The 12,226-nt window shown below is 44.1% G+C and overlaps 2 protein-coding genes across 34 annotated transcripts in view; one reads left to right on the forward strand and one right to left on the reverse strand.

The window, feature by feature from the left end:
- Positions 1-937: 937 nt before the first annotated feature.
- On the reverse strand, positions 938-11,371 carry PSMD7 (proteasome 26S subunit, non-ATPase 7). 2 transcript variants are annotated; one of them, XM_078357603.1, is made up of 7 exons: positions 11,340-11,371; positions 7,617-7,708; positions 6,385-6,477; positions 5,878-5,975; positions 5,225-5,305; positions 2,814-2,905; positions 938-1,944 (listed from the first exon to the last, which is right to left on the reverse strand). In XM_078357603.1, exons 3-7 carry the CDS (start codon positions 6,410-6,412, stop codon positions 1,500-1,502), a joined length of 744 nt encoding a protein of 247 aa, XP_078213729.1. In that variant the 5' UTR covers positions 6,413-6,477; positions 7,617-7,708; positions 11,340-11,371; the 3' UTR covers positions 938-1,499. The 2 variants fall into 2 exon arrangements, with proteins under 2 accessions (XP_078213729.1, XP_002761162.1); XM_002761116.6 differs by having other exon boundaries at positions 11,201-11,371.
- A 40-nt stretch (positions 11,372-11,411) lies between these two features.
- ZFHX3 (zinc finger homeobox 3) overlaps positions 11,412-12,226 on the forward strand; it is a 1,555,416-nt gene continuing 1,554,601 nt past the window's right edge. For all 32 annotated transcript variants that reach the window (XM_054248756.2, XM_054248766.2, XM_054248759.2 and 29 more), the window contains exon 1: positions 11,412-11,628. The gene's annotated coding sequence lies outside the window, so the exon portion shown is untranslated. The remainder of the gene's footprint in view (positions 11,629-12,226) is intronic.

A 12,226-nucleotide genomic window follows, 5' to 3' on the forward strand; every position in this document is an offset into this window, starting at 1 on the left:
AGATAAGGGATATTCAAGCTGTATCCATTCCCAAATTTCCACTAACTAGCTCTTTGGCAGGTCTGTGTAAAATCGATGCTTCTATTTTGGGAGGCTGAGGCAGGTGGATCACCTGAGGTTGGGAGTTCGAGACCAGCCTGGAGAAACCCCATCTCTACTAAAAGTCCAAAAATTAGCCGGGCGTGGTTCTGCATGACTGTAATCCCCAGCTACTTGGGAGGCTGAGGCAGAATCCCTTGAACCCGGGAGGCGGAGGTTGCGGTGAGCCGAGATTGTGCCACCATTGCACTCCAGCCTGGGCAACGAGCAAAACTCTTGTCTCAAGAAAAAACAAAACCTGATGGTTCTGATTACTTAAGGCATTATAAGGTTTAGAAGATGCAACTGAGTTTTTGCCCTATTTGATTGTATTCTGACATCTATCAACATAAATAATCCACGTAGTGCATTTGAGAGGTTCTACCTGTTGAAGACAGGAAATTTAGTATCTGTGACTACTATATGCCAAATGGTTTAAGGCCTTATTGAATTTGTTCCGCTAGGAGTCCTGTGCTCTTATCTTGGGGGAAACGTCATTCCTTTCTTAACATGCCCGCTGACCTGTGGTCTGAGGTACTTAAAACTGCTGCAGTGGCCAATGAAATGTGTCCCTTTTGAAACACTGTTCTGGGGACTTCAGAGACAACTGACTGCAACCTACCACCTCAAGAATGAGGAATCTGAGGCATGAATGAGAACCTGGGTCTTCTGGGCTCAGAGAACTTTTCTCATTACAGCAGACTGCCTGTTTCCATTTAGGGGAATGAGACGCTCTCTTTCATAAACAATACAAAGTCCAAGAGAACTCCTTAAGGCAGCTCCGGTTGAAGACTGTCTTGGCTGCTTCTGGAAACAATGGATCACTATTCCCAAAGTCAAAAATGACTAGAACACAGACTTAAAACTCAAGCCATTTAATTGTGTCTTTGAAGGTAAACAATATAAGGAGCTGAATCCCAACCCCTGGGATTCAGAGAATGCCAGAGCTATGGGTCCAAAATGGTGTAGTACTGTCAACAGAGTTCAGAAGGGCCAGCACTCCAGGTGTGACCAGGCAGAGAACATATGGAATTCATGCATTCAATAATTTTGTAAAATACCAGAAACAGACCCCAAGAGTCTTTCAAGATGGGGAAAATTCAACTCCTGGTTTTAGAGCTAAAACAATGAAGAGAACCAGAACGGGTTTGCTGACTTCTCTTCATGTTTCTCACACAATCTGAAGCCTGAGCTGACTATCATATCCCCAAGTCACCGAGCTGAAGCTGCAGTTCAGGTTTGAGATCAGTCTCCGTTCACTTCCACGGAGTGCCACAGCCAGTGACTGGAGGCAGAGAGCTCTTGTTGGGACAGCTTTCTAACAAGCAAGTCTTTTTAAAGTGAAAAAGAACCCTCCAGCGGCACACTGATTTAGTTGGTAAGATTTTAATTTACAAATTAAAAGTTATTTAATACATGTTTTACTTTTTCTCCTTTTTTTCCTCTTTCTTTCCGTCACTCTTTTCCTTATCTTTATCTTTCTCCTTGTCCTCTTTCCTATCCTTTTTGCTTTCTTCTTTCTCCTGCCCTTCTTTCTTCTCTGCATCCCGGTTGGCAATCTTGTTGTTGATGAGGTTGTGCAGGGCAACCACGGAACGGATCAGCGAGGCCAGATATACCACCACCATCTGGTCGTTGGTCTTCAGGTAAAAGGCTTTGACGAACTCCTGCAGGCTGACGTCTGGCAGCAGGTTGAAGACATCCTGCAGCTGGTAGATGATCTGGTGGTTGATGGGCAGCTTTCCTGTGGCTACTTTTTCCAGGTAGCTCCTGATATCCAGAAGCTTGGAGTTCAGTCCCTTCAAACCATGGACCTGGTTTGTGATCCGCTGGGACAGAGTGCCCACCGTTGTGTCTTTGATGTCTCTGTAATGACCCACAGTTAGAAAGGGCAGGAAAAAGCAGCAGGGTACCATGTTATTGCGCAAGTTCTCACATTCTAAGAAAATACCTAGCTTTGTTGGGTATGGCAAGTTTTTAAAAGAAGAATGTCACTTCTCCATTTGGTAAAGATTTATCAATTCCCTTACTGTCGTTATCATTTGGGGCACATATTTTGTCTTTCTCATCACAGGACATTTTTCAAAAAATAATTATAAGAGAGAGCAAAAATAAAACCATTTTCACTTAAGAAAAAAAAAAGATCGTTTTTAGGTCAACAGTTCAGATCTGCCAATAAGTCTGGCAGAAGCTCTTTAGCTCACCTTTCCTGTTCCTAAAAAGACGGTATTTTTTCTACCCGCATCTCCAGAATTATCGAGAAGATTATTATATGAGACAGTAATTTTTAGACCTGGAAGGAACCTCACTGATTGATTAAAACTATTACCTTTTTAAAATAAGGCTTACATAGATACATGATTTTAAAACAAAAGCTATCCCAAGAGGGAGATTCTCTCTAGAAAATGGGCTACATTTGTTGAGAAGAACCTCTAGTGGAGAGTGCAGGCCTGCATGTATTTCACAGCTCTGTTCCTGCCACAGTCAACATTACAGTTTCCAGGTAAGGTGTGCTCTCCAGTCATATATTGTAACTGAAGACATCTCACAGTTGATGATTTACACACAAGAAAACAAAGGCCTGGAAAGGGACTGTGATTTGCTCAGAATGGCAGAATTGTTAGTGGATGGCCAGGACCAGAACCCAGGTTTCCATACTCCCGACACAGACCTCTTCCTTACACCATGTGACCTCTCAGGCAGCGAATGATTTTGATGCTGTGCTAAGGTCTCACCGTAACAAGTGTTCAACTCCAACTTCCTCAGCTTCCTCTGCTCCAATTTCACTGGTCACGTGTTCAAACGTTTTTGAGGTTGGAGTTCCATCCTGGGGGAGGAAGCTTAACTCTAATTTTTTATTTTCCACAAACAAACTGACATGTGTTCCTTTTTGCACCCTGAGCCTTTTGCTTTAACTCTGCTCATTTAATGAGTGCATGACTGAGAATTTTCTATGGCAAGGGTGGGTATGGCTTGCTTCAAAAAGTTTAGCCTTCAAAGCTACCATCACTGTGGTGCTGTTCAGTGATGCAGTCTGCTGGGGGACTGCATGTTGACAAAAATCTGGATCCTCCCTCAAGCCCACACTTGGGATGAACACACAGGGAAGTCTCAGGTTGGTTCTTAAAAGTATACAGTTCTTGGCTGGGCGCAGTGGCTCACGCCTGTAATCCCAGCGCTCTGGGAGGCCGAGGCGGGTGGATCACCTGAGGTCAGGAGTTCGAGACCAGCCTGACCAATATGGTGAAACCCCGTCTCTACTAAAAATACAAAAATTAGCCAGGCATGTTGGTGGGTGCCTGTAATCCCAGCTACTTGGGAAGCTGAGACAGAATAATTGCCTGAACCCAGGAGGCAGAGGTTGCAGTGAGCCGAAATCGTTCCACTGCACTCCAGCCTGGGCGATAGAGCAAGACTCCATCTTAAAAAAAAAAAAAAAAAGGTGTATAGTTCTAGCTGGGTGCGGTGGCTCATGCCTGAACTAATCTCAGGACTCTGGTATGCCGAGAGTTCGAGACCAGCCTGGGCGACACGGTGAAACCCCATCTCTACTAAAAGTATAAAAACTAGCCAGGTGTGGTGGTGGGTGCCTATAATCCCAGCTACTCTGGAGGCTGAGGAATGAGAATCACTTGACCCTAGGAGGTAGAGGTTGCAGTGAGCTGAGATCATGCCACTGTACTCCAGCTTAAGCAACAAAGTGAGACTCTGTCTCCAAAAAAAAAAAAAAAAAAATCTATATAGTTCTTTTTAGAATGGACAATATAAGCAAGCTTATGCCAGAAAATATAACTTTTAGCCCTTTTATGTCTCTTGGATCAAGTGATTCCAGAGTGCCAAAAACAATGCAATCAGAATAGCTGGCCTTCTGGAGGTATGAATGAATCAGAGGATCCACTGGGGACGCAGTTCGTGGTAGTCACCAGTGACTTCCTGATGGGAGTCAGAAGATACTTTTCTCAGACCTTGTGCCAGAAGAGGCTGTATGTCTCCTGTAATAAGGCTGTGAATTGTTTGCAAGGCAGGACATAGTAGTAAGAGCACAGGCTGCCCAGCCAGGCTATCTGGGTTCAAAGTTTGGCTCCCCCATGTATGGAATAAGAAAGCTGTAAGACCTTGAGCGAGTCACTCAACTCACACAAAGTGCTGTAAAAGTTAGCTGCGATTATTTTACTTAAGATAATGTTAATCCTGCAAGGGGCATTCTCATCTTTGCTTTGGATGCCAGGATGGTTAGAACCTTTAACAGTCTTGTGGAATTTCTTGGTAACCTTTACAATAGGCATGAACTCCTCTTGAGTTTCATCTTGTAACATGATCCGTATGTCCCCTTTATCCTCTACTGAAAAAAATATCTGGCTTCGTTGGTTTGTGTATATGAGCAACCACAATTCCTTTTCTAAAGAGGCAGGAGAAAAAACTAAAACAACTGGGTCAAAACCAGGGATGAAAGCCCTATTGCAACTAGGCGCTACATTTGGATCTAAGCTCTCTGGTAGCCAGGTAAAGAGAAAAGCTCCAGGAAGACAGAACTTGATGCAAGGAACATTTGCAGAGAGCGATCCTAAAATACGCTTTTCCAAATCTTAAAACTGAAAGTAAGGAAAAATACTGCATATGAAATTCAAAAGCAGACTGTAATTTATCCCTTAAACGTTTCATTTGTAAAAGAGGAATTTGGATTTCTTTTTTGTTTTTTTTTTTGTGGGGACAGGGTCTCACTCTGTTGCACAGATTGGAATGCAGTGGCATGAGCATAGCTCACTGACCTTGAACTCCTGGGTGCCTGTCTCAGCCTCCTGAGTAGCTAGGAGTACAAGCATAGACCATCATGCCTGGCTAATGTTTTTATTTTTGTAAGGGTCTTGTGACATTGCCCAGGTTGGTCTTGAACCCCACACTCAAGCAATCCTCCCACCTTGGACTCTCAAAGCACTGGGTAAGCCACTGTGCTTGACTGGGAATTTAGATTTCTATGTTCCTCTCTGTTTCCAAAATATGGTGATTAAAAAATTCAAAGGGAAAAAACTTAACTACCTTCTTCTGTTATAGAGACAAAGGATTTGTTGACCTGAAAATGGGAAAAAAGCCATTCACCCAATAAGGAGCAAGTCTAACCTCCCAGGTTCCTAGAAAGATGACTTACATCATGGACTTCTTCCACTGAAATGTATGCTTCTGTGGGCAGCCCCAGGTCCTTCGGTTTCACGTCAATAATGACCAATACCTGGCAGAGAAACACATCTTAGCAAATCATCTCATGCCTAGCACAAAAGGGATAATTTCAGTCATTCTTCTCATGATTATCATGTATCTCATGATACAAGCTATTTCTTGTATTCAATTAGAAACGAATCAGGATTTTCAGTAAAAATGCATTTATAGCTCAAACGATCTCATCACTTTTCTGCTTTTTGATTCCCTTCACTAACAAGCTGAGGGGCAGTACAGTGCCTAGTACAAGGGCATTAGGGTCAATACAGGCAAAATGTCAATCCTGGTCCCACCACTCCCAGATCTTGCCAACCATGCTGAACCTCAGTTTTCTCATTTGCAAAGAGGATATACAGTTACTGAGAGGATTACATGAGATAACTCCTACACCTGGTACTTAGCAGGTGTAAACTGTTATTTATTCAATACATTAGGTTGTAGTATACTCCACGGAACACTACAAATTAACAGAAGTTTATGGAGAAAAAGCAGTAAGTAGGTTTGCTACTGCAGTTCTTCCCAGGATGCTCTTACTTGAGCTGGCTGGCAAAAACATCATTCAAGAATTTCAAAAAGAGCACTTACGGAATTAGGACAGTATCTTTTCATGAGTTCGTTGATGGCAATGTCATTCTTGTGTAGTTTCGGGCCTGTGTGGTACCAGCCAACTATTCTTTCTCTGGCTAGGAAGGAAAAAATTAGTGGGCTTTAACTATTTCATGAAGATTTATACAACTCCCTCAAAAAGGATGAGAACATCAATAGTTATGTCCTTTACCTCTTTGAAAATTCCAGTCATATTTACCCTGGTGGTACTAAAGCACTAATGGAAGACTGATTTTACTGGACGGTTCTTGACTTTTCTGCTGCAATGAGAGGGTTATTTCCCCTCTTACCCAAACCCGGGTGGTCTATTTGGCCTTAAATTGCTACTCCAGGTTTCCATTTATTCTACCTTATTCCTCTACTATCTCTAGTCTCACTTAAGTCTAGCTAAGTGAAAGGGCACTTGATGTTAAAGAAAGAGAAGAAAAGACCCCCATACACACAGATCAATTCTATGCTAGAACACCTTAGAACATCAAGACATACCATTGACTTTCTTAAACATTCCATACATGTTTTCCAAATAATCATGGTCTAAAAACCACACAGAATCGTCTTTGTCATCTTCATCAAAAGGAACTATAGAGGAAAAAAATGTTAGTTTAGGGTGCTAGATAGAAACCTAGAACACAGGGCACAAGTAAAGACCCCTAGGCCAGATCTCATTCACTTACATGTTTCACTTGCCCAACACAGTATTAAATTTTTTTTGAGCTGCCCTCAAAAACTGAGAGAATTCATATAAAAATCCAGACCCCCGGCTTCTCTTAAAAAACTGGAATAACAGTTGGGCATGGTGGCTCATGCCTGTAATCCCAACACTTTGGGAGGCCGAGTTGGGCAGATCGCAAGGTCAGAAGTTTGACACCAGCCTGGCCAATATGGTGAAATTCAATCTCTACTAAAAATACCAAAATTAGTCGGGTGTGGTGGCGAGTGCCTGTAATCCCAGCTACCTTGGGAGGCTGAGGCAGAACTGCTTGAACCCAGGAGGCGGAGGTTGCAGTGAGCCGAGATCACACCACTGCACTCCAGCCTGGGTGACAGAGTGAGACTCTATCTCAAAAAAACAAACAAACAAAAAACTGGAATACCTGGCAACTATCAGCTACAGCCAGGTAGGGGCCGCCCCCTTTATAAAAGACACATACTTTTCAGTTTTCTACAAGCCCAGTAAGTTCCTAAAAATTTCCATTTGACAAATGCCATTACTAGCTGGTCGTTTTAGACACTGGAGTTAGTGACCTCTAGTCCAAAGTCATCCAGCAAGTTCTTCTTTATTGTTGTTGCTTTAATCATAAAAGTAATACATGGATACATTCTTGTAAGGATTCACATAAAAGGGTAAAGTTCCCGATCCCTCCCCTTACTCCACCTATAAGAAGCATGGTTAAACAGTTCAGTGCAGGGGTTGACAAACTGTGCTAGCTGTCTGTTTTTATAGACGTTTGCTGGAATACTGCTACTCTCATTTGTTTACACGTTGTCTATAGCAGCTCTTGGCAGAGAGCAGCAGGTGCAGTGGAGACTACATGGCCTGAAATTTAAAATATTTACTGTTTGGCATAGGGTGCAGTCTTAAGGTTCTCTTTTCTATGCTTTGGCAATTCTGAGACAATCTCTGGGTTGTAGTCAAAAGTGGTAACAAAGGTTTATTTTTAAAAAATGTTAATTGACATTTTAATCATGCTCAGTGAAACACAAAATTTGGCTTTTACCTGCAAAACTGTTCGATACATCCAGTACTTTCTTTTGCCATGACCCCAAAAGCACACCAACAACCCGCTTCTGGTTTCCAACCTTGCCAATTCTGAAGGAGAAAACAGATGGTCAGAGTCAATAGGCTCACACAGGAACATGGACCCAACAACAAGATACTCAATGGGAAATATCAATGGCACAGATACAATTTAGTTTACCTGGGAACTCAATCTCCCTAAAGCAACGTAACCCAGTTAGGTTGATATTAACTATAAGGAATAATTCATAAAGTTGGTACTGACACACACTGGCAGTTTTTACTTAACACTGCTAAGTAATACATGCTTGGGAAAATTTCAAACTTCACAGAAATTTAAAATGAAGAAAATGAAAATGTTTTAGGTCCTAGGATCTATCTAAAAATGTTTGGTGTTTGAAAGCACATTTAAGCTACGCTACCACATTTAACTTTACTTTTTCTTTGCAGCTTTCCTTTCTCCTTTAAACTTTTCCCATCCTGTCTTTTTTGGAGTCAAGATGCTACAGCAGGCCAGGGGCAGTGGCTCAGGACTGTAATCCCAGCACCTTGGGAGGCTGAGGTGGGTGGATCACTTGAGCTCAGGAGTTTGAGATCAGCATGGGTAGCATGGGTAACACGGTGAAACTCCATCAACAAAAAATAGAAAACAGCTGGGCATAGTGGGGGTGTGCCTGTAGTTTCAGCTACTTGGGGTTGTGGGGCTGAGGTAGGGGGTTTTTCTGAGCCCAGAAGGTCAACTTTGAGGCTAGCTCCAGTGAGCACAGATCATGCTACTGCACTCCAGCCTTGGCAACAGAGGGAGAACCTGTCTCAAAATAAATGAATGAATAAATAAATAAATAAATAGAGGAGGGCTGAATGATAAAGATTTTACTTTAGAATTTTTATCTCCATTTCAAACCTCCTCATTTTCTCCTAAGGAGTTACAACTGCTTCACTTATACACTCTCATTTCATTCGTTTTCAAGAAGTATTCTTCAACCACTAGGAAACGTGACTCAGAAACACAACTCCATGCTAAGGAAAGACAAAAGCCACTGTTAACTATACTTTAACAGCCGCTAGTTTCACACTGGTTTAACTAATACTTTTCTTAATATATACTTGGCAAATCTATAAATGCTTCTTAGGTTTGGGGTTTGAATCAAACAAAGCTAATGATTCTGTATTTCTGGTGCCTCTAATTTTTTTGAGGGGGTGGGGAAATTGAGTTTCCAACTTCAAGGGAAACCTCCATACTCATGGGCTTTTGTTTTGGTCTACAAAAATCCATTTGTATTTTTAAAAACCCTATACTTGCTTGACAGAGAAGCTAGTGCTCTTCCTTTTTTTGAGACAGGGTCTCACTCTATTGCCCAGGCTGGAGTCCAGTGGCAGGCATGATTTTGGCTCACGGCAGCCTCTACTTCTCTGATTCAAGTGATCCTCCCACCTCAGCCTCCTGAGTAGCTGAGACTACGGGCACATACCAACACACCTGGCTAATTTTTGTATATATATATATTTTTTGGTAGAGAAGGGGTTTCACCATGTGGCCCAAGCTGGTCATGAACTCCTGAGCTCAAGCAGTCCACCCACCTCAGCCTTCAAAAGTGCTAGATTACAGGTATGTGCCACCAGGTCAGCCCGAAAGCTAGTGCTCTTAACCAGTGCTTGAATAGAACTGAAATGGTGCCTGTCCCTAGTATCCCCTGGGAGAAAAACAGTAATCACTCTACTGTAGAAAAGCCAACATATCCTAGGCTGAGGGTCCTTTTTTTGGCTCCCACTGAATTAGTTGCACAGAGCAAATTGCAGGAGAAAGGACACTTTGCAATAATGGCTTTATAGTAGATGCTCTGAATGGGTCTTTCCATTTGCCAGTTCAACTAACAATCTTGTAAAACTCAGGAACACGTGCAACAGGTCTAGCAGGATTAACAGCTCCAAAACAAGGAGTGGTGGATGTACACCCTCTACCAATGATGAGCTTAGAAGATGACCTTTGAGATGTTTCCTTACCTTTTTCATTAAGGTCCAAATCTCCAATTGGTCTCTCTCTTTTTTTTGGAGACAGGGTCTCACTCTCACCCAAGCTGGAGTGCAGTGGCACAATCTCGGCTCACGGCAGCTTTTCCAACTCCTGGGCTCAAGCGATCCTCCTGTCTCGGCCTCCCAAAGTGCTGGGATTACAGGCGTGAGCCACTATGCCCGGCCTCGTGTTTTAAATAAAAACGGAAATCTCATCTACATATACATATACATATATTTTTGAGATGGAGTCTAATCAGATTTCCATTTAGCAATGTTAATGGGTTAAAACCACAGCTGATCCAGGAAGCCCTTCCGGGTGCTGAGCATCATCCAGATTTAGGTAACAGGAATTCGGTCATACACAGGAGCCTGGGGGCGGGGGCAGGGCCATATGAGGCTAGCCCCCTCTCCGGCATCATCCAGACATCATTCATATTCTCGGTGAAATCAACTTGTTTAAACGAGGATAAACATAAATACGAGCCTGGGGCCTGATTCAGGGCTAAATGAAGCTAGTCAACTTGTTTAAACGAGGATAAACAAATACGAGCCTGGGGCGTGATTCAGGGCCAAATGAAGCCAGACCCCCTCCGCCCCACTCTGGCATCATCCAGACATCATTCATATTTTCGGTGAAATCAACTTGTTTAAACGAGGATAAACATATATACGAGCTTGGGGCGTGATTCAGGGCTAAATGAAGCCAGACCCCCTCCGCCCCACTCTGGCATCATCCAGACATCATTCATATTTTCGGTGAAATCAACTTGTTTAAACGAGGATAAACATATATACGAGCTTGGGGCGTGATTCAGGGCTAAATGAAGCTAGTCAACTTGTTTAAACGAGGATAAACATAAATACGAGCCTGGGGCGTGATTCAGGGCCAAATGAAGCTAGACCCCCTGCGCCTCACTCCGGCATCATCCACATTTCGGTGAAACCAATCGGTCAAACGAAGATAAACACGGATAGCCTGGGGGCGGGAGTCAGGGCTAAAGGAAGCTAGCGCCCTCCGCCCCACCTGGGCACCATCCAGGCATCATTTACTTTGCATCATTCACATTTCGGTGAAACCAACTCGGTCAAACGGAAATAAACACAGCTATGACCCTGGGGGGCGGGGGTCAGGGCCAAATAAAGCTAGCCCCCCTCCGCCCCACCCGGGCTTCATCCAGATTTCGGCAAAACGAACTTCCGTAAAACGAAGTGACAGACAGGAGCTTGGGGGCGGGGTCACGGCCAACTAAAGCTAGCCGCATCCCACGATCCCCGGCATCATCCAGATTTCGGTAAAACGAACTTCAGCAAAACGAAATCGGTAAACCGAACAGGAAGCTCAGGCCCAGAAGTAGCGGCAGCTGGGGCAGGCGCGGAAGGCTGGATGACTCCGGCATCCTGAGCCGAGGCTGGTCTGGGCTCGCGGACAAGTAAGGGCCACTAGCCACCCGTTCTGCGTCCCCGGGTCGCCCGCGGCCGCCGCGCCATCCCGAGTGCCGGTGACTCAGCAGCAGCTGTGCCGCTGGGCCCGCCAGGCCGCTCGCTCACCGGTTGAAATGATCCACCACACTAAGCAGCACCAGGGGGTGGACCACCACCTTCTGCACCGCCAGCTCCGGCATCGCGACACACGCCCGCCAGGCCTGGCTCCCTGTTACCGGCAAACACCTGCAGCGCTAGCGATTACCCGGCGCCTTCAGGCCCAGCTCCTCTTCTTCCGGTTCACCAGCCCCCCGCGCGGACTCCTTCTTCCGCTCCCAGAGTGCCTCGCGCGGCGCGCCCGGATCTTCGCCACAGCCGCCATTCCGGGGCGGGGACACGGCTAGAAAAAGGAGGGGGTCGCCCCTAGTCACTTGCCTAGCGTTTCTCTGGATTTAAAGGCCGAAAGGATGTTGGCGACTTGACCTCCTGGTATTGGCCTACACTGTCACGTGCTGAGGCTTTTCGCCTCAGATCCTTCTCAGCACCGCCCTAAAGTAAATAGTTAATTTACTTTTCCACCACCCAGAAGAAGTTCACTTTTGCTTTAAGTCGAAGTTCCCCGGGATTTCGTAGAGGAACTTTAAATCTCTAACATTAGAGCACGCTTTGAATGTAGTTTGGTAATTTATGTCATTCTCATTTTCATTGGGAAATTTCTCCTTTATCTTTACTGTGGACACTGCAATGAATGTGGTAACCTGCGGATTTCCACTTGTCTTCATATTTAATACTGTGTAACTAGGGCTAGAAGCACGCAATTGTGCCATTGCTTTTGAAATTAAAATTTACATAAGCGTTGAAGAAAAGATGGAGGGCAGTAAGGAAGTATGTTGTGATACCTAGGAAAGAGAAGAAGACTAAGGGCAACAAGGCAGACTTTTCATATATATAATACAAGGAGGCAAATTATATGAAAAGTCATTACAGGTTTATGTTGTCTCATTTTAAGTTGCTGTTTTTGTAAACGAAAACAATACGTCATCGACTTGAATTATTTACGTGTGTTTTCTTCTGTCTTTAAACAATTTTTGCTTTCCCTTTATCACCAGAGGATTTTCCCAGCATTTTGTCCTCTCGTCTTTTTAAGGTGGA

This window comes from Callithrix jacchus, chromosome 20 (genome assembly GCF_049354715.1).
Source record: "Callithrix jacchus isolate 240 chromosome 20, calJac240_pri, whole genome shotgun sequence".
In the NCBI taxonomy this organism is placed as follows: Eukaryota; Metazoa; Chordata; class Mammalia; order Primates; family Cebidae; genus Callithrix; species Callithrix jacchus.